This window comes from Schistocerca serialis, chromosome 3 (assembly GCF_023864345.2).
Source record: "Schistocerca serialis cubense isolate TAMUIC-IGC-003099 chromosome 3, iqSchSeri2.2, whole genome shotgun sequence".
In the NCBI taxonomy this organism is placed as follows: domain Eukaryota; kingdom Metazoa; phylum Arthropoda; class Insecta; order Orthoptera; family Acrididae; genus Schistocerca; species Schistocerca serialis.
Window position 1 is genome coordinate 444406504 of NC_064640.1, and position 23707 is coordinate 444430210.

General features: G+C 38.7%; 1 protein-coding gene across 1 annotated transcript in view; it reads right to left on the reverse strand.

The window, feature by feature from the left end:
- LOC126470339 (transforming growth factor-beta receptor-associated protein 1-like) overlaps positions 1-5321 on the reverse strand; it is a 176046-nt gene extending 170725 nt beyond the window's left edge. Inside the window, exon 1 of the mRNA XM_050098127.1 lies at positions 4841-5321. Within this exon, the coding sequence (XP_049954084.1) occupies positions 4841-4915 (75 nt within the window). The 5' untranslated portion in view covers positions 4916-5321. The remainder of the gene's footprint in view (positions 1-4840) is intronic.
- Between the last annotated feature and the right edge of the window lie 18386 nt (positions 5322-23707).

A 23707-nucleotide genomic window follows, 5' to 3' on the forward strand; every position in this document is an offset into this window, starting at 1 on the left:
ATTCCAGCAACACACAGCTTTCATTCCACCATCGCATCCAATCTTTTTACTTCTCTCCTTTTCTGCAACCCCCACCGCCCCCCACTTCTCCGTCCAACCTCCCGACTGCACATAGCTGCCCTAGCCTCTCTTCCTGTCATCCCTGTGCACTCCCCAGCAGCACTTCACTGTCCCCCACCCCTACTCTACTATCCCTCCCCCTTCCCACCACAGCCTCCTCCTTACCCCCACCCCGTCGCTCCTCTCATCATGTGCTGGTGCTCTTGCGAAGCCAGAGGCTGCAGTTTTGTGTGTGTGTGTGTGTGTGTGTGTGTGTGTGTGTGTGTGTGTGTGTGTGTGTGTGTGTGTGTGTGTGCTATCTGTTAATCAGCATCTCTGCTATATAGTGAGTAGCAATTGGGCATACTCTACATTGACAGTGTGTGGGTGCACACACATGCACTGTGGTGCAATGTAAGATACAAATTATGCTCTAAATTTCTATTCTATTAACTTAGTAGATTGTTTGGTATGACAATGTATAGTTAAAAAATTGAATGGATGATTAGTAGCAAAAATGCAGAAAGGAAACTGCTCACCCACACTTGACTGACAGGCAGTGCATAGCGCACACATATCACCTCAGGAAATATCACTGTATCTCGAATGAGCTGTTAATCCCGCAGTTATTACAAGGTGTTTTCTGTGCATCACCACCCACCAGCCAACTGCAGATAAAGGGCTGTCCTCCCTCAATTTTGTTTCCTGTTTCCATTCTGGAATATTCATTATCAAATAATGGAGACTTCAATTAGTTACAACTGCAGAAGCACTGGGTAAAAAAAAAAAGTTTTGTCATCTTTTCTTACAACGGTGGCAGTAAATATTTGGATTCTTGGTTTACAAAAGCCTCTTATCACTGAAGGGACCAACGTTCACTGCAACTAAGATTCCACTATACACTACATAGTTGCTATGGTTGAAGCATGGAAATGGAAATGTCATATGGCACTGTTGGCTGTAATGTCCCCTGGAAGTTCATCCACTTGAATCTGAAAGATTTCAGTATTTGCATCCGTTTGGCACCTTTCCATCGCAAAGTGTCAGTTTTGTGTTAATGCAGAAAACTGATGAGTGTATGGAAAGAGTAATGTCATACTTGGGTGGTTGTTGATGAGAAAGAGCGTGTGTAGCCCATGCTGTCATATAGGCTACTCGTTTCGAAAATAATCAATGAGTTTAGTGAACAATTAAAGCCCTTGGTAAATTGTTTAAAGTTCAGTGTCATGTATTACACAGATGGCATCTGGGACCTTCTTGTTTCTATGTTTTGTTTAAAAATAGCATTTCTTGGTTCTGGTGGCTTAGATGGTGGTATTTACTAGACCCACATATGTCTAGTGGAGATGGCAATCCACTGATAGGAACAATATTTTAGATTGTGTTGTAACTAGACTAACATATTTTAATTTTGTGAGGCTGTCACAACAGACTGAACAGTTGTTTAGTCCACATTCTAAGTGAGGTTGCAAGGGGAATGTTAATTGTGAGTTGGAAAAATAATGAATATGTAGTGACATACCTCTTATATACATCACACATTCTATAGTTACATCTACAACCCTGAATTTTCCCACTTCAGTCCAATTTTATAAGTCACCAAATATTTTTGAAGATGTTAATAGCAAATACATTTCCATGCACAACACCCCTATTTCCGTTAGTTCATTGAATTTTATTTTGCAAATGTTTACGTGTTGTTAGTGATGTGAACCATTTGTCAGTTCTTCACGTCTATATCAAATCAATAAATGAAAGTGTGATTTTCAACCTTACCCTCTTCGATTTATTTGAAATTAAATGTCCATGTAGCGTTCATAAATAGTAACACACAACAATTTTTATCACATTTTTGTGATTAATGGTAACTGAGTAATGGGTGTTCAAAAATGTAAAAACAATCGACATTTTGACTTGCGCAACATTATTGGTTTGTTTATAACTTCTTTCCTAATTAAGGTAGAACAATGAAACAGTTCACTTAAAAGCTCTTTTAAATGGCTCTCATATGATAAAATATAATTAGTTGTATATAAATATACACTTCTTAAATAAATACATCATTATTGAACTTTTAAAAGCTGGATTTTTAAAATTCTCAAAGAAAAATATGTGTGAAAGATACTCTTTTTCTCTACATATTCTGAAAGCTTCATCTTGGCATGAGTATGCGATCACTATTAAAAGTAATTTTATGTTTAAGATTGTGCTGTAAAACAATTTCAAAAATTAATTTGTTTTAAATATTAGGTTTAATTCTCTTCAGCTGTGTGTTATTACATATATCTACACGGACATCAAAATAAATAGCTTATAACAGGTGAAAAAACTGTATTTGCCTTACCAGTGTTGGATTAAAAAATAAAAGTTGTTTGCGTGTCATGATTTGATCAGTGTATGGGTGTTGCAGACTTGCTTGGGCAGCCAGTCACTTGACTGTTCCACCACCATCACAATTAGCTCCATTACCACAAGAGGTGGCTGAAAGTGCCACTGGGCTTTAATGTGGAAGTCTTTAGAACAACTTAGGTTGATGAATTTATTTCTATGTTTATATGGAACTGACACTCCGCCAGTGAAGTGATATAAAATACTTGGTTATCTGTTAAATTTGGTTGCTCAAAGTCGATCAAGTATGACTGGAACACAGGCAAAGCAAGTGTCAAGTGAGGCATTCAGACACGATAAGACACGCTCTAGTTTGTCGCCATCTTTGTAATAAGCTACAAAGGTATGAATTGTTGCTTGTGTGTTGGGCCAATGGTAACCCAAGAACTCATGTTCTGTAAGTTCATTTTTCAATATTTTTGGGAGGTTGATTGCTGACTGACCACAAAGAAAAGCCATGTAAATCATTTTAATTTCTAAAAAGAAGTCATCTGATGATTTTTCGATGGTTTATAGAGATGTACAATCAATAGACACCCATTGTATATATATTATCTGGCTGTTACCAGCATCTAACAAGTTTTTACAAGACTTTTTAAGTGTTTCTGTTCCTGGACAGAACCAACATTCATCAAAAAGTGGCAAACATGCAATGAAAGGTTACACACACCTCTTGCAATGCCATCTTTGTAAGGTCTTATTGGAGTATCATTCTTCTGTGAGCAGAGGAATGTTACACCCAATCCACACAAGTTTGAAGTTTTGTTGAGTAAAACAAACAAACAAACAAACATTGTCTGTTTTTGTGTCTTGCCAGGTTCTTGTGTGGGAGAAGACAAAACACTGTTGGCCTTCACCAAACCTTTTCCTTTTCTAGGATTTTGTATACAGCCTCTCTCTCTTTTTTTTTTTTTTGCTCATATTAGAATATATATTTTAAATATGTAGGTCTATTTATTAATTTTGAGTTATTAATTTAGCTAGTGCTACACATTAAAATACAGTTATTTCTATGAAAAGAACAATTTTGTAGCAAAAGTAATAAATCCAACTATGATTTTCTAAAATTGTTATGGGTAGTAAAATAACTGACATTTAACAGAATCATAACAAATATAAAATTATTTTTGATAGTGATCCCACGCTCATTGAAAGTTGAGGCTTTCTGGACATGTAGTGGAAAACAGTATATTTCACATATACTTGAGAATTTTAAAAACACAGTTTTTCAAAATTCAGTAAATTCAAATGATGTTTTTACAAAAAACTATATAGTTATATTATATCAATTACGTCTTATATCATATGAAAGCTCTTTAACAGAACTTTTGCATGAGCTCAGTTTCACAGTTATAGCTTAATTAGAAGTTGTGAACGAATCAATACTGTTCTGCAAGTCAAAAATTCAACTGTTTTATTTACCATCTACTAATACTACACACATATTTAACATAAAATAAATTTAAGAGCGTCAGGTTGTAGCACTTGTTAATTTGACATTGAATAACCCTGCTACGTTGAGACATCTACCAGCACAGTATAGCATTGTTTGCTAAGCCCAGAAATTGCTTTCCTCTTTTGATTTTTCTAATTTTAGGGATAATGTAACAGCCATTACCAGCTTAGCAATTGTGTGTTCATTCCATTTATGGAACAATAGCGCAGCAAAATTCTGCACTTTTAATATTGTTCCATGGTACATTTCTGTTAAGGTTCTAACACCTAATTATTTACCCATGGGTGGACAAATTTATAAAGACAACAACCTCTCCACTTAATATCTATCCTAGTAAATTTACACACTCAGCAGGATTACTGAAGATGTGATATTCAAGTTTGATCATTAAGGAAAATAACTGAAGTGGCACCTTAGCACTTGCTTCAAGTGATTAAGGAGAGCTAAGAAAATAAGAATTCGGACAGGAAGGTGGCAGTCAAAAAATAGATTTTATTTACTAATCCAGGGATCATCTCAACAATGTTATAGGAACTGTCAACTTAATACAACAAAAAGAAGTTGCTCAAAATATACATAAACACAATATATATCTATGCGTCAGAACTTCACGACTTTACCACCTCAATCGGTAACTTCTCTTCGCCTTAATGAGGTAATACATTTATAAACAAATACTATCAATTTCGTGACAAAGGTTTCCATACGCGGCTTGTAGACTAATTTTAAGGCCGTGTACTACAAAAGCTGCAGCGAAAGACGCAGAAATTTTTCACATCTCCAAATGGAATCAGCTGAAGCGTATTCTGAATGAACAGTAACCGCATACACTAATGGCTGTTTCAAACTAAAAACTGCATTAACTGTAGCAATCGCCCCTCTCCTGATTAAGAACAATGTTTCTTACAGCATTTTGAAATTTCTACCATACTGACAGACAGATTGCAGACACACTACCTTTGAAATTTCGCTGTCTCCCGGGCCGTGAAAGGAGTCTATGACAGAGGTACACTCAAATGCTTTCACACTCATATTTCAGAACAAAATGACACATTCACCGGGTTCTGTACATACGAACCAAATAACAACATTACACCTCCATCACAAACAAATGTCACCGCCAGCTGATAGGACAGGGTAGCCAACGTATGAACTACGGTAAAATTACCTCTGACATTACTAAGAATTTTAGTCATCAGAAGCGGATAAAAAAATAAAAAAAATTGATCTGCACACAGACACTAGTCTTCATGGGGTGATAGAGTACATGGCGAAGAACCTTCCTAATAAACTCGCGTGGTTGTGCAGGACAGAGTCTTGAAAGACCAATTCACATTGGCCGTCACGTCACGCTAATATACGTAACGGCAGAATTATACCGCTTCCGTTTTGGGCCACAGACTTTTACATCATACTAGTACCGTCTTTGACTCGATACGTCAAAAGCATTATTCGTTTTGGCGTAATAAGCTGTTTTGTATTATAATTTTCAGTAGGCCGTTTCAAGACAATGTTGCATCGAAGATTTGGCACAAACACCTTACCCTTATCATTAACTGTGAGTCAAAGGTGCATTAACTATATAACCTTTCCAGAGATACTATAATAACCGAGATAAAAGACAAAAATGTTCATACCAATGGTATAGCATAACAAATGATGTCGTGAATCGCAGAGTCGAATGATGTTTATTCACATTCCGCTATAAGCTCATTTTATTTTCCATTTTAACGTTGTTAATACATTCTGAGACTTTAATATATTAATGTAATACAAGTAATCGTATGTTCTTCAATATTCATGTTATTTACATTTCCACCTGGTTAGAAAACAAAGGATGAAATAATATTTGGCTGTTTATTTCCGAATATGCAGCGATTTCCGGGTATGTGAATTGGTAGGAACCTAAAGGCCAATTCACACTGGCTGTCATGTCACGTCATATCTTGACAAAACATTCTGAAATGCATTTCAAATGACGGCATTCACACTGACTGTCCTATCAAATCATGGCACAATCAAGGTTTCTGGAGAAGAAAGTTGTAAAGTTATCAGGGTCCGTATAGTAGTTATTTCAAAAAACAAATTGCCGCCCCTTTGTGGAGAAAAATAAATACATATTTTTGAAACAGAAAAGTTGAAGAAATTAGCGTCATCCATGGATGCTTTTTCGGCATTGTTAATAACAAAATAGAGAACATAATCTTTAGGAATTTTACTGTTCAATTCTGTAATGTACTCCTGCTATATCGTCCCTCATATTGGACCCATTGTAGTAACTCTACCCTCTGCAAATCTGAACCAAGTCATTAAATTCTTCAGTTGTAATATCAGATATTTGTTTTCCGGTGGATCTTTCGTCTGATGAGAAACCTAAAAAGTTTTCATTAATTGTAATTTCAACATCAGCTTAAATTTTATTGCCTGAAACATACATATGATTGCAAGAGTCATCAGCTCGCTCTTACTAATGTCAGGAGTACAGTTGAAAATCTTGGAAAAATATTCGAATTTTTTTATTTCATCAGAAATATGACACGTTGCGTTTCGATGCAGCGGATTTATTATCTCTTTTTGTATATTTTTCCCAAGGTAGTGAGTGAGCTTCATCCTCTTCTTTCTTTAGCAGTATACGGATGTGCTCTTCTATAATGGGACCAAAGTCATATAGCAACTCAACTGTTTTTAAGAAATTACCATTATTATACTCGAACCACTTGTCACTTGTACGTTGAAAAGCCAGACCACTTTCACCAAGCATTTTAGTAATTGCTATGATTCTCAGAAGAACTTCAATCCAACTATTTATTTCGACATTAATAATTCTTTGAGAGTCTGCATCTGTAGTTTTACAACACTTTATCCTTCGGTTTACTACTAGCCACGATTTTTAGGTCACACTATGATTTTAGAATTTCTTTGTGCTCTTTTATAGTTTCGCCGACGTGCTTACAACTTTTAAAACCTATCTTTGAAAGAATACTAACTATACAGCCGAGTATTTTGCAACAGAAATAGTAAATGCAGTTTTGTGAAAGTGTGTACACTAGTCATTCTAGTAAAACTTGCTCTGCATTTCTTAAATTCATGTATAATAATTTGCTCTAAAATGTCAACCAGTGTCTTTAGAAAGAAATTAGTAATCATACGATTGTTTTGGTGGACCTTGTCTCACTTGAAAACTTATTTGGAAGTCTTCTAAAGCTCTTGGCCACACTGCTGCATCTGTACTCAAAGTTTGTAGAATGCTTTCTGTGAACTTTTTCAGTGTTTTCATTTGGTGATGACTGAGTAAGAATCTCATAAGTTCCAATTGATTTAGAAACTTCAAACATTTGTTGGTCATTTTCATCCTTTCACTGTTCTGTACTTTCTTTTATAACCGTGCCTTATGTTGGTTTCTCAGAGTTGTCATTTGTTTTAGGACAACTCTGTATATAATTTGTTAATGTGTTTATTTGTTTTTGACTTTTGGGTTCATTTTACAGCCCCCTTTTTATGTATGGGTAACCAGAGTTTTCTCTGATCTCTAGGCATTCTGGATAAGGCACACACATAAACAATGGAAGCTATAAGAAATATAAGAAATCATAATTTTTCTTTCTTCTAAATAAGCTAAAACGATAATTAACATAACTTCAAAATTATAATAAAAAAATCAACAGAAATATATTTATGGCTTACATAAATTTTTTCATATCCCGTGAATCTAAAGAAAATCTAGTGTTATTAAATGTGTATTTTATAATAACAAATATTTCAGCAGATAATAGCCAAAAACAATTTTATAATTCTTGGTTTTCGGATTTCATTTAGTTCATTAATTAAATATATTACTGTAAACCGTGTTTTATCAAAGCTGTGAACTTAATAATTTCTTATATTGTTGATTCAAAAATTATTTTTATAAAACAAAAATATAAGTAATTATACATAATGAGCACATTCAAATTCTATGCAATAGTTTATTGATTCAATAAACAGTTTCTCTGTATAAATTAAATATTTGTTTTATTTTAAAAGTCCAATTGTTTCAATTCGATAATCGATTTAAGGCAAACTAATATCTATCAAAGTATAGATGCACTTCGCTTATAAAAAAAAATGGGTAAGTGTGAATAGGACTCATGCTCTGAGAGTTCCATATCATCAATGACATACAGCTGTCACTCACTTTAGCATGAGCCACATAACAATATAGGCCACAAAACCATGACAGTGGTGCATCAGAGAAGCTTCGCCAGCTCAGGACACAGCAAAGATCATACGGACACTCCGATTGTGCAATGGGTGACATCACCATAATAATGAAAGTGTAGATAACAGACAGAATGGGAACCACTTGCATGACTACTACTTCTATTTTATGCTTGCATACAGTAATATTTTCCTGGTATTGAGTATTTAACACATCAATATTTTTCTCACACTGACAGCCAAAATGGCACTCTTAAATTTTGTTGTCCAGGACAAATGGCTGGGTTGCCAGCACCTGGAGTTGGCCGTGGATGTCATCTATCCACTGTTAATCATGTAAACCACAAGTGTATTTCCTCCTGATACATCATCATGCACACATCGGCATATTTCTATTGATAGTGGTTTTCATGGCAGATATCAGTTGTTTGATGTTCATTAGTTTCATTGTCTCCTATGAATTGTTTCATTTTGTTATTTCTTTTGTCAAGATTTATAATTTTATAATAAATGACATGAAATACATTGCAATATGGATGCAACTTGCAGTTGAAAAAGTACTGTGGGTAGAATCAGATTGATTAGTAAGTGTAATTTATTTGCATGTTGTCACGTATTTGTAATGTTTCATAAAGATATGGACTGAAGTCTTCAGACCCTGCAACAGTGGCAGTGTATGCTAAGTAATGTATTAAGAGTTGTTTGGTTAAATATATGTTTATGGCAGGCTTATTTAATGTTACGTAGCTCTCTGGATTGTGTGTGAAACAGTTTTGGAAATGTCAGTTGTCAATATTCATGTGGTTTCACTAGCTAACCCCAGTATAAATAAGACAATTAAACTATTAGAGTCCAGTTACAAGATGTAAAGAAAATCTATAAATCTTAAAAAGAAAGTTATTGATGGAGATGTGAGTATTGCACAAAAATTACAATGGACTGGCAACTAAAATTTAACGAACCCATTTTTCACTGGTTGTGATAGTAGCTCATAACAGGGTGTTTCTTTTAGTAATTCTGGGTGCAGTTCGATCTAACAAATGAAAAAAAAGTGTTGTTCAGCTTGCTAAAATACTTAGAAGATGCAGATACCTCTTCCTTGAGCTCTGTGTATAATGTCTAAAATTCCCCTCTGTACCACATAATGACACTTTTTGGGTCCATGCTCTCTTTTGAGTTGTTTTGCACTTCTGTCTTCCTTCTCGAATATACAAGCTATTCCTACAAGCTACAAATTATTCGAGTCCGATAAATGCCATTTTCCACAAATGAGAACTGCAGCACCCACATATATAAGCTACTACATTGTGTATCTGCACTTTGTGCATAAAAAAGTTGAAAATTATTGTGTGAACATCGAAATTTCTGCGAAAAGACAGTTGAGTACAGCCATCCAAGTTGAGATCACATGACCTGAATTGACTTGACACACCATGACGTGACAGACAGTGTAAATACACCTTGACATGATGGTGCTCTGAGGTGATGATGCCACAACATTCAGTGTGAACTGACATTATGAGGACAGTTTAAATTGCTAGGAGTGAAACGTTTGGCTGTTAATTTCCGAATATGTGTTGATTTCCATGTGTGGCAAGGAAAGAACCTAAGGGGTGAGCTCAAATTGCTGCGAGTGAAATGAGGAGCACTAGTATTCATATTCTTCCCTGCAACAATATATTTGGCTGTTTATTTCCTAGCATACACAAAGATCATGAAGACAGATATTTCACATGTTACAACCAATAGCACTTCCAGCTGATACATTTCTGCCACTAACTGCATGTTGTCACATCATGTCACAGCATGTCAAAACATTCCACAATACATTTCAAATGGTGGCATTCACATCACCTCATGGCACCACCAAGGATTCTCAGGAACAAAGTTTTGAAGGCTTGCGTATTCTCTGTTGTTGATCAGAAGACCCCCAAGCTCATTTCCTTCTGATACACAGCCATGCTCCCATCCTCCATACTTTGTTTCATTCTGCTTTCTTTTGATTATAGTGTTTGTCATTGATATTGGTTGTTATTCTACATCTTCGTTACACACTCTTTGTTGTTTTTCGTTATTTGTTATAGACTGAAAACAGTTGACGACAGCCATGTGAGTTGATACCATGTGACTTCATTTGACTTGACATGACATGATGTGCAGGACAGTGTGAACACAATCTAACGTGACGGTGCTGTCATGTGATGGTGTCATGACGGCCAATGCTTCTTACATGATGAAGATAGCCATGTCAATGTGAATTGGCTAGATCTCTGAGCGTAGAACTTCTAAGTGCCTGCAGATTCTTTTCGTTTGCATCTTCTGCCATGTTTTAATTAGGTAAAACATATAAATTAGTGTGCACATATTAAGAATCGTTCAGTATACATAGCTGTGAACCATATGTTACTGAGTGTAAAGGCCAATTCACACCTACTGTCACATCTCGTCATGTCACATGATGTCAAAACATTCCACAGCGTATTTCAGATGGCGGCACTGACACAGGCCGTCAACAGACCGTCATGTTGCAGCATGTCACATCACTGTCATGCATTCTTGAGAAGGAATTATTGATAGTGTTGTCATCTATTAACACTGAAATTCAAACTATTTTCTCCATATTCACTCATGCAATAATAATGGATATTGTGCTTCTGTGCCAACTTAACTTTTATTTCATCGTTTTCAATTGTTTTCGAGTTAAACTGCAAATATTCCACTACAGCTTGGATATTTTTTCCATTGAGGATTCATACATAAGCGAGGTCAGGTATCTGAAAGCGAAATTTATTTTGGATTTTATAATAACACAATAGAGCAGATGCATACACTTTGTATATATAAGAACAGAAACTGATGATGCAATTTTCATTGAATAATATTTTATGTGAAAATGTCAGCCCTGCTGAAGAAGAAAAATACAGATGTTTATGGCAATAGTAGTTATGTAAGGAAAAAATAGTTGATAAGGTAAATAGGCTACGTTTATTCCCTTATAAATGTTGTCTGATGTGTTTGTATGTACTGAAAAGGGAATGTCACCACTGAAAAATATGCAAGCTTAATTATAGGTAGCACAAATGTGCAGTTCCTTAGGATAAAACTCGATACATTGCAATTGTTTCCTGAGGAAGTGAGACTAGATGTATTATGTAAATGTGAACACTGGCTAGCCCATAAAGAAGCAGATTACTATGGATATATTGAATATCTTGAAATGGTGGATGCATGGTGTAGAGAAACTTCTATACATGATGGTGTGTCTCTATACGCAAATGGTGATCTCAGTGCCAAGAAAATTGATGTAAGAAACTTCTGTGTGGACTGTGATCTAGAATTGGTTGCCTTAGGGGTGCCAGATGCTAACTTAATTGTTGTTTCTTTGTACCATTCCTAAATGGCAATTTTGAAAACTTCATTAACAAATTGGAAAGTTGTCTGTGTGATCTAGTGCACGGAAGAGCAAAATTGTCTTATTTGGAGAATTCAGCATCCATATCGGGGAAGGCAGTGACAAAGACAGAGCTTTCATGAACTTAGTAAGCAGCTATGGACTGTTTGTGGAAAGTTATCTGCCAACAAGAAGAGATGTCTGTCTTGACACAGCTGCTACAAACGTAAATAGTTGGGACTACAAAGTAAGTGTCGTTGACCCTATCATTGCAGATCACAGTGCAGTAATCATGAAGCTCCAACAAACTAAGTAAGTACTCAACAAATTTCCAACTGGCATTCGAATTATGTATTCAGAAGTAAGGGTATTACAAAGAAAAATCTATATGATTTCAAAACTGCAGAGTCGTTTACCGACTAGCATCAGATTTGTGAACAATTGGCACCAAATGATACATTCAGTTCCATGTTCTGGTCTCTTAAACCCAAATTTGATGAAATTTTTACACTAAAACCCAAGAGATATCTAAGTGCCAAATCGAAATACACACATAAAACTGTAAAAGTAACCAGCTGGTATACCTCTAGATTAGGTAAAATAAAATGCATTGTACAACTACTAAATGATAAAAGTCAGAGCCAGTGAAGATATTGGCATCAAGGACATATATACTGCAATTACATACAGGCCAAAAGGATGCACAGAAAAGAAGTAGGGAAAGTAAAAATGGAAAGCAATGTCAGACCTGCTGAAGAAGCTCACAATCCTTGCAAGGCACCATGGGAGGAGGAGGAGGATAGTAGTGTTTAACGTCCCGTCGACAACGAGGTCATTAGAGATGGACACAAGCTCGGGTGATGGAAGGATGGGGAAGGAATTCGGCCGTGCCCTTTCAAAGGAACCATCCCGGCATTTGCCTGAAGCGATTTAGGGAAATCACGGAAAACCTAAATCAGGATGGCCGGAGACGGGATTGAACCGTCGTCCTTCCGAATGCGAGTCCAGTGTGCTAACCACTGCGCCACCTCGCTCGGTCACCATGGGATCGCTCAGATTCTTGCAGTCCAGATGAATTTAATGAAAATTTATAAACATAGTAGAAAGCACAGTAGGTGATATTCCTGACTTCAGAACTATGAAATTTGGAAATAACTGCAGCATGGCAATGTGGAAGAATGTGTATCCTAAACACATAACAAAAATAATAAAAGACTACAAAGACTCAGGGAGTCCTGATATTTATGTCATGTCCCGTACAATTTAAAAACTGTAGTTTGCGAAATTGCTCAGCCAATCTCAGTAGTAATAAATAAATGCCTCTTTTATGATACACAGTACGGCTTTTGGAAGGGAAAGACAATTACAACAGCAGCACTTGACATAGTTACAAATATACGTCAGGGTTTTGAAGACAAGGAGTCTATTTATAGCACTGGTACTCAGTGATCTTAGTAAGGCATTTGATTGTACCCTATGTAAAGCCCTGCTCAGCAAACTACAATCATATGGAATTGGGGGAGTTGTTATACCTAAATAACAGATGACAGATTGTATCACTGTAAGGAGCAGAATCACGTGAGGTGAAGTTAAAATATGGTGTGCCACAGGGATCTGTAATAGGGCTCTGTTATTATTGATTTTCATTCATGACACTGGCTCCAATGTGCACACCTTCTAGTTTGCAGATGACACAACTTCGTTCTCAAAAGAGGAGAACGTTCTTCAAGCTGTTCAACAAGTGGAAGTCCTATTCAGTGAGGTGAAGTCCTGGTTCATCATGAACAATGTGAGAATCAATGTAAACAAAGCACAGGGGATGATATGCAGACTAAGTGATACTGGAGCACTAGGTGACGCAGCATCTGATAAATTTCTGGGCTTTTTCATTGACACAAAGTTAACTTGCCAATGGCACACTGAACATGTATGTTGCAAACTCTCATGGGTCCTATCTTCTTGAGGAAACTAAAAAGTGCTACACCACATCAGTACCTATTAACAGTTTACTATACAATGTTCTACAGTCACATCAGCTATAAGCTGTTACTGTGGGCCACTCTGCAGGTTGCAAGACTGTGCTTTTAATACAAAGAAAGGTAATGAGGATCATTATCTCAAGCAAAAAAACTGACCACTGCAAACCAATTTTTTCGCAGTTAGGAGTGCTGACTGTTTTCAGCCAATATATTTTCAACTACCTTGTTCACACAAAGACAAATCATGGGCTCTACAGAAAGACCGATAAAGTTCATCAACACAGCACTCTCTATAATGACAGTATAGACAGGCCAAGATGTTGATTAACTAAGATGCAGAATAGCTTCCCAATGATGGCCCTAAAATTATTTAATGCTCTGCTTAAGAATATACAGTCACTACCAATTAAACAATTTAGGACTAAAATTTCGTGTATACTAACAGAGCAACCTTAGTACAGTGTAAAAGAATACTTCTCTGATGACAGAACAGTGTCTATCTGAGTTACAGTTCAGTACCAATGACAACAGCAGCAACTGTTGTACTGTTATTGTAATGCGTATTGTAATCTATTTGTTAAATATATCTTTTATAGTATCTACTTTAGTATTGAAGCGGGAACGTGTTGTTTCTCCGCTTACAGTCGCTCATGTGCAGTGAACCGGCTTTATCGCCGCGCCCACACACTATGCTCAAGGGAGAGGCTTTATGTCAATAAACGACTAGAGCGGTTTCGGGACAGGACACATTTATTTTCCTACCGTTACAATAAATGACAAATAACATTCTTCGCTAATGTCCGTCTATACAGGTGCGTTGCACTGGCGGTACGGCTCGATCACCGATCCCAGAGGGTGTACAGTCCAGTGGCGAGCCGTGGCGCGACCGCGTGGACCGAGCGGGACAAAAGGCCGCGTCACTGAATGTTCTACTCCTGGCGCGACCGGAGGCGCTGTAACGTCCGCGAAGGAGCGGAAGACACTTTAACGGCGACTGCGCTTACGACCGCGCGTACGCATTTACGGCGGAGTCACGTTGACTCGACGCACGTGGTCCGCGGCGGAAGAACTGGGAGACGTGTTTCGCGTCGCGTCGACTAGCTCGCACTGGCCGCCTGCCTTGTTCCTGTGCGGTCCGGTGTGCGACGCACCATTGCCGAACGGTACAGCTGCCCCTACTTGTGTCGGCAGTGTCGTTGTTCAGCCCTTCGTGCGTTGGACGGTGCTGCCACCACAGTATCATAGTTCAAATTGAAATTTTTATTAATTTTAATGTGGTAATATTATTATAAAATTGACGCTGTTTGTCCTGCCATGGATGGTGAATGAAAAAAAAACTGGTAATAAAGGCAATATATATTTTTGCTAGCAAATATATGATGTTTTGAAATGTTGTTTCACTTCTCAGGAGATTATGACACAATACTGATCAAGAACATAGATTATGAAGTTTGCTGTGGCCATTAATAAATCTTATCACTGTTTTGGTACTGGGCTTAAGAGAACTGAGGCAATGTGATGTGACATGGTTTATCATGCGTCCAGTGTGAATACACCATGATGTGACAGACACATGACATGATGCTCCATTAACATCCAGTATGAACTGCTCTTAATTGAGTAGGGGAATACTTCTTTTCTTCACATAATCCATGAATTTTACAGTCACTCTTGCGGTTTTGTTCCTGCAAATGGAAACAGAAAATTTAGTACTATAAAATGGGGTGAATGGAAATGGTTTTTAACTTGAAAAGGATAAACTGATAAGCTTAAAAGGAAATATTGAAATCAAAATTATATGGAACTATAGGAATTGTGCCAAACTTCAAACTCATAAATAGATTTTGGGCGTAGATCACACTTTTATAACATAAAAAATAACAATTCTGTGTTTCCATTCACCCTGCAGAGAAGGGCTAATAGAAACACGTGTTAATCTTACTATTTTTCTTTTTTATTGGTCTTTGGGGTAAATAGGGATGTCTGAAAACCTGTTTTGAATCTAGGAGAGTAAGGAACGAAATTTATCTGTCTCCAAAAATTTTTATTCAGTACAAAAACAAAAAACATTGCATCAGTTGTGGTTTGTTATTCTGTTTTCCAAATGAAAACTGTTATATTTCTAAGTACTATATTGTAACATTAAATTGATGAACTTGATTTGTTTGTTAATATATTAAGTCACCAACATCATGTTTTAACATGATGTCTTTGAATCTACAGTTCATATCCCTGTAAGTAATAAAGAGAATTCGAATATAAAAAATGACTTATTATGTGTTAAAATAAACATATTTAATTGGCCTTGTTTTTTTAGAAAATACCAACATAACATTTGCCTTTTAAACAACAAATTAAACTACACATTAACACTAAAAGTTTGATTAATTAAATGAGATTGCAAATTTGCTTATCATGCACTTAAATTAAAACAACACAATTAATATTGGTACTTATAAATACATTTTGAAGTAAGCAAAGTCGGTACCCCATCAGATGTTTGTTGTAGGGTGAACAAAACAGCACTGTCAATCAAGCTTGAAACTCGTAATTTGAGTTAGACCGGTTCACTAAGAATGTAGACAAACAAATCTTTGAATGACACTCCCATTTTACTTCTGACAACATAGCATAGAACCTTTTTGGCAGTTTCGCTTCTGTTCATCCCACTGTTTCTGTTCACACCATTTTATGGTACTACAGAAATATTTCATATTCTTTGCTTTTTTCCTGTGTGTACCCTACAGTAAAGAGACAGGGTTTTTAATGTTATTGACAAAATTCATTACCTGTCACATTGTTGCCTGTTGTCAAAATAGATCACATGGAGCTCCCAGAAGTGCAGATACCCTTCTTGAAAACTCTATATAAAATGTACTGTTGAGATAAATACTTTGTTTCATTTGAAGTTTCCACTCTACAACAGTGAATGGCAACATAAATGCTAATACAAAATACATCATTTAAGATGTCAAGCTGTATTTCATTTTGATTGAGAAGATACTGTCCTTACAGATTTTAATACCATTTTACACTTACTAAGTAATAATTTAGTTCATCCATAATTTTTGTCATTAATAGTGGCATGTTTGAAAAAGCAATGTTGAAGAGGTGTCTCCATTGTTCATGTTACTTTATGTTACAAATTACATCTGCCTAAAGGTTTTTACTAACATAGTAATAATTTAACCATTTCTGCTGCATCTCACGAGATTATTCTGAATGACAAGGTAATGTATGATTAAAGCATTAGTGAAATGAAGCAGAATCAATTTCAGCTCAAGCTGGGAATGTCTGGATCACAGTAGAATTTTGAAATTCTAAGCAGAACTGACACAGTTTCTTGCACCTGTTTTATAAGAATTCATTTTGCTGTATAAAATATTTTGGACTTTTTGCCACTTCAGTTCTAGGTAAGACCTCAGGTTGTCAACGATTACCACCACAGCCTTTATTGGTAGCAACTGACTCATGGTTGCTTCTGTCGTAGCCTGGTATAGCCCATGGACGGACTGCAATTTGCCAGCAGTTACGTCACGGTGCCATAGATGGTGCTAACGTCTGTGTTGGTGGCGCCACCATTCCAGTAGGAGCGTTAAAAAAAGACACAAATTACGCTGTTTCTTCTCAGTATCGAGACATCGCTTCCATCCATGGCTAAGATTATATCTGCATTTTCCCAGGTGAAGCTGTTCTTGCACATTCTTAATTCTATGATCTCTTGAATAACGTAATCCGCCATTACACCAGTGATGCAAGTGAAGCAGCAAGACAATGAAATTGCTGTAATATACATAGTCAACAACATAGAAGAAAACCAGTGGAGGACATCAGTGATTTCGATTTCTATGTATACACTGCCCCATCCTTCCCCCCAAATGCCACACCAGCAGCTACAAATTAAAAAAATTAAAAAACAATCGACAAAGTGCTTAGGCTAATCTAGTTTAAGACTGTTTATTTTTAAGTAAAATTTCTCTATGTATGTATGTATGTATTAACGCTTGAAAATGAACAGAACATCTTTACACAAAGACAAATATCAGGGCTAGTTTGACTGGGCGCTGAGAAGCCTCAGTTATTGAGATACAGGAGGGGGGCTCAATCACCTCTCCATTCTTTGTAGTCATTCATTGCATGGCACCATGTATAGTAGATGCAAGGTCGGTACAGCGTGCAGACCATCTCATAGCTGTGGGGAGGTAATTTTTTAGTTGGGAGATTTCACCTTCCGTGTTCTACAGCTTTTTGGCAAGGTATGGGACTGTTTTCGCATCAGCTGGCCACTGTGGTTGTTTCACAGAAGTAGCGTTGCGGCAGTGTTGTGAGGCAGATGTCAGACAAAGAAACTGCAATGTGCAGACATGCTGAAGTCCCGAGCACTGATCGACACTGATTCATCAACTCAACATGGAGAAGGAAAATAATAAGTCATAAACTGACAATGAGCATCCGAATGGGATGACCACATCTCCCATTGCATGGTGGAAATTTACAATCTTGTATTGGCTGGTCTGTAACTCGGGAATTTGGGATTTTCTCAGGTGTTCTCTGTCATGGCTGTTCCCAGCGCTGGCCACAATGAATCCAGCACATAGTTCTGACATTTTTCTGCATTCCAAAGTTGTCATAAAAGTGGCCCCACAACCGATTCACTTGCTTGTGATAACTGAGTCTGTGTGAGGCCTGGACAGTTTGTGTCTGTGCTTTGTCCAAGAACCTGTTGGTGTTCGTCGTGTATAAGTATATTTGTAATTGTCTGCTAAGCTTTTTATGCAGATCAAATCTTCTCCAACAATTCCAGGGTATCATACGCTCTCTTTGTTTGTATTCTGGGCACTCTTATGTATCCATCATCTCAGTGCCTACAGTGGTCAGCGAGTTATCGGCATTTTCATGCTGAAGTAGAGGATACCCTATGTGTGGATGGAAATTCGATTATAGTATGCTGCTTCTCTCGCATCACCATAGTTATGTTACATACCGCCATTGTACATGCAACAGTTTCGAGGCCTCTAGTGGCAGAGCTCTGCATGTGCATAGACATGAAGAATAAAGATGTGGAATGTAATAATGTTAGCTTTATTTAAAAAGCTTTCAGAGTTTTCAGATAAAAATTCTGAGTTATTACTTTCCAGTATGCTCTCATATACAAAGACACTTCATCGCGTGGAGTGGCCGCGCTGTATGAGGCGTCATGTCGCGGATTGCGCTGCCCCTCCCACCGGAGGTTCGAGTCCTCCCTGGGGCATGGGTGTGTGTGTTGTTCTTAGCACAAGTTAGTTAAAGTAGTGCATAAGTCTAGGGACCGATGACCTCAGTAGTTTGGTCTCTTAGAAATTCACACACTCATTTGAACATTTTGAACAGAGACACCTCACCCAGTCCGAGTAAAATATCTTTTGGGCCAATACTAGTTTGTTTGATTTTCTCAATGAGTACTTCGGCATTTTGAATGTGATATTTGCAGTGACAAACTGTCTTAGTCATTAACTTAGTTAAATATTTGTCTAGTCTGTCGGTGGGAGAACCAGTAGCACTAACGAAAGGTTCCAACAGCAGGCCTCCTTTGTAGACGTATAGACCTTCTTTGCAGAACTACAGGAAGTTGAGTTCTGAGATGTTTTACAACAACATCTGGCAGACCCGAATTCTTCAGCAGCTCTACCGCTTTTCTATTGCATGACAGTGTAGGTGCCAGTTTTATGCATTTGTACTTATCATCCTCCAACAGCGACATTACTTTATTATGATACTAAATAGCATTAAGAACAATCATGATATTTCCCTTGTCAGCCAAAAACACAAATATATTCTCATCTTATACATCAAATGCATTCCCAGTTGCGAATATGGACAGCCATCACCTGTAGAAGGGAATGATGACAATTATTTTTGTTCCGGGCCGGGACTTGAATCCGGATTTCCCGCTTACCGCGATCGGTCGCCTTACCATTTGGCTATCGGTGCACCACTCACAGCCGGACCCAACTTCCATATATCGTCAACCATGCGTCTACAACCTGTACCCGTACATCACTTACATATATTCCCGTACAACGTTGCTTGCCCGGTTTCGGTGGATAAATACGATATGCAGTGCCTGCGTTATTCTGAAATACGATGCAATGTTCCTTTGGACATGCATGCATCCTTATTCCATCTTATCATACATCGTGCCAGTTGTGTACACTCATTCATTGACGAGGTGATTGCTGCTGAAACTGGTAAGCAAGTTGTGTTTCAAAACGACATCCTGCAGGAATTTCACTATTACTTTGAAAACGTATATTCTTAAGTCCCAACCGGCAACACTATGGCGACGGAACTGATTCAGACACTAAATTTTGACGTTACAGCAGAGGTGAACGTGGAATTTTTGGTAGACATTGATGTTGCTGGCGTTTTAAAATTAATCACTCAATCGCCAGAAAACAAATCCCCTGGACCAGATGGTCTTCCTAAAGAGCTTTATTACAAGTTCTGGCATATTATCAGCCCCGTATTCGCAGACATGTTAAATGAAATTATATGTGGGCGTGAACTAACATGGCTGAAAGAGGTTAAGGTAGGGAGGAGGAGATTAGTGTTTTACGTCCCGTCGACAACGAGGTCATTAGAGACGGAGCGCAAGCTCGGGTGAGGGAAGGATGGGGAAGGAAATCGGCCGTGCCCTTTCAAAGGAACCATCCCGGCATTTGGCTGAAGCGATTTAGGGAAATCACGGAAAACCTAAATCAGGATGGCCGGAGGCGGGATTGAACCGTCGTCCTCCCGAATGCGAGTCCAGTGTGCTAACCACTGCGCCACCTCGCTCGGTGGTTAAGGTAGTACTCGTACCGAAATAGAGAGGTCATTACACCACTGACAACTTCCAGCCCATAATGTTATTATATTTTGGTTGTAAGACTATAGCCAGGGCAGTTAAAAGTGGACTGAAACTTAGAGCAAAAAAAGTCATCCAAAACCACAAGTCATGTCTTCCAGGCACGACTACTATGTCCACGATGACAGAAATCAGGTGTATTGTATCGATCGCTACATCAACCACTATTACAGATGTCTTACTGTTTGTCGATTTTTCTCAAGCGGTTGATACAGTCAGTCGTATCTTATGCAAGCCATGCAAAGGGTTGGTCTGGAACACAAAGCAGTTCACGTACTCCAGAACATTTCCTGGGTATCACAGCAAGGATTGTCGTTAGCGAGAAAATAACGAGAGCAATACCACTCAAGAGAGTGATACCACCCTCAACGATGCTCTTCGCTTTCTCGTTGGAACCCTTCCTCTTGAGACTGCTGTGTAAATTAACGGGCGTATTTTCATCGGGTGCATGTTTCGCTATCAGAGTGTTGCTGTCCTGATACGCGGTGAAGATAACTAAGAAACTATTAAAATGGAGATTGACATATACTGCACGGCATCATGTGCTATAATTAATGAAGGGAAAAGTACATTAGTTTCTTTGCGCCCAGAAAGTCGAGAATGTTAAAACCCTTGGCGCTATAATTGACAGGCGTTCACTAAAGATGGCGGCCGCAAATTGGAAAACAATAACAGCAAGCATGCAGGTTCTCCTCGTAGAAAGCAACTGGCGAGCCGTGTCCTTGATTGAAAAAATGAAGATTATTAATACACGTATTATTTTCAAAAGCTTATTACAGGCTAGAAAGATGACACTAGCGAGCAGGTTCCCGTGGAAGGGAAATATTTTTAACTGGACCCCAGCACACTAACAAAATCAAGATCGGAAGGGTTGGAGTTGAATACAAAAAAAGGCCATTACTCTTTTCCTGAAACGAACCTCACAAACAATATACAATAGTCAACGAAACATAACTGCAATGCTCTTCCAGATAATCCGTCCAGAAAGTACGAAACCGCCAGTCGATTTACACACAATAAGATTGCAGCTCAAGTACGTTCGTAAACTTTACATTGAAGCAAGTGACGTAGATGAAGCCCTGCTGCGGAAACCCCTTTTTAATCACCAATGACATAACACAGAAATGCCATAGGAGAAATAACCCCCGCACAGTTCAAACGAAGTATCCGTCTTGGCACTGGAAGGTAGTATGGAAGGACGTGAGCCTGAAGATCCACAGAATGGAAGTAGCGTCAACGTGATACCATGTGGTACACAACACGATAGCTACGAATGGAAAATTATATAGAATAGGAACTCTTCTTCTTCCGTATCCGGATGCACCAATTATATCTTCCATTCCCAGTAATTAGCAACGTAGGTTGCTTTATCATTGACTTTCAAAATATCGTCTTTAGTGCATGTTATAGACATATCTGGGCAAATCAGTAGGTGTTCCAAGTCCTGTATTGCTCCACATTCACACCTATCGCCATCACTGTAGCTCCATTTACATAGGTTTGATTTGCATCCAGTTACTCCAGTGCGCAGCCGGTTTAATGACCTCCAAGTTGTAAAAGATAGTTGAAATCCTGCAGATCCCTCTTCAAGTAGTTTCATTGTGGAGTGTGGCACCATTTCTTCCCAAAGAGATAGCCGCTTTGCGACGGGCTTGGTAGCGAGCTCTTCAGTAGTTTCAATGAAACTCCTGCCAGACACGTTGTTTTCGGTGCATATGCATCGGGTGTCGAGGATCATTCTTTTGTTTTGATCTTTATATCTCAGCGGCTACTTGTCTGCAGATAGTGGGTGGTGCTATGCCTATGATGGGATAAATTTTGTCTTTGGGAGTTGTTTTGAGGCATCCTGTGACAATACGTACAGTTTCGTTTACGTCGACGTCAACTTGCTTAGTGTGAGCAGAGTTCCTCCAAACTGGCGCCGCGTATTCCACTGCTAAGATACTCAGCACCAGACCCGTGGTGCGCAAAACGTGTGGTTGAGCTCCCCACGATGGACCCGTTAGCTTCCGCAGTATGTTGTTCCTGCCACAGACCTTGTTTTTAGTGTTGTGACAGTGCTGCTTAAAAGTAAGCGCTCTGTCCAATGTTACTCCCAGATATTTTGGGCTGTTTGTATGCTTCAGCTCTTCCCCTTGCCACATGACTCGGAGTTTCCGTTTGGCTTGCTTGTTCCAAAGATGGAAGGCGGATAATTGAGATTTACTAGGGTTTGATTTGAGATTATTGCCTTCGCAATAGGTAGCAAGTTTTTCTAAGGCTCCTGTGAGATTCTCCTCCACTTGTTCAAAGGTTTTATCCTGTGTGGCCATTGCTGTATCATCGGCATAAATGAACATTCCTGTCTGGTGGCTGATGGGAAGGTCATTCATATAGATGTTAAATAATATTGGAGCCAAGACACTACCCTATGCAATTCCATTTTTCTGTGTCCTCCATCGGTTGTTTTTAGATTGTAAGGTTACATAGTAGCATCTGTTCTGTAGCATGCATTGCACGAACATACACTCCTGGAAATTGAAATAAGAACATCGTGAATTCATTGTCCCAGGAAGGGGAAACTTTATTGACACATTCCTGGGGTCAGATACATCACATGATCACACTGACAGAACCACAGGCACATAGACACAGGCAACAGAGCATGCACAATGTCGGCACTAGTACAGTGTATATGCACCTTTCGCAGCAATGCAAGCTGCTATTCTCCTATGGAGACGATCGTAGAGGTGCTGGATGTAGTCCTGTGGAACGGCTTGCCATGCCATTTCCACCTGGCGCCTCAGTTGGACCAGCGTTCGTGCTGGACGTGCAGACCGCGTGAGACGACGCTTCATCCAGTCCCAAACATGCTCAATGGGGGACACATCCGGAGATCTTGCTGGCCAGGGTAGTTGACTTACACCTTCTAGAGCACGTTGGGTGGCACGGGATACATGCGGACATGCATTGTCCTGTTGGAACAGCAAGTTCCCTTGCTGGTCTAGGAATGGTAGAACGATGGGTTCGATGACGGTTTGGATGTACCGTGCACTATTCAGTGTCCCCTCGACGATCACCAGTGGTGTACGGCCTGTGTAGGAGATCGCTCCCCACACCATGATGCCGGGTGTTGGCCCTGTGTGCCTCGGTCGTATGCAGTCCTGATTGTGGCGCTCACCTGCACGGCGCCAAACACGCATACGACCATCATTGGCACCAAGGCAGAAGCGACTCTCATCGCTGAAGACGACACGTCTCCATTCGTCCCTCTATTCACGCCTGTCGCGACACCACTGGAGGCGGGCTGCACGATGTTGGGGCGTGAGCGGAAGACGGTCTAACGGTGTGCGGGACTGTAGCCCAGCTTCATGGAGACGGTTGCGAATGGT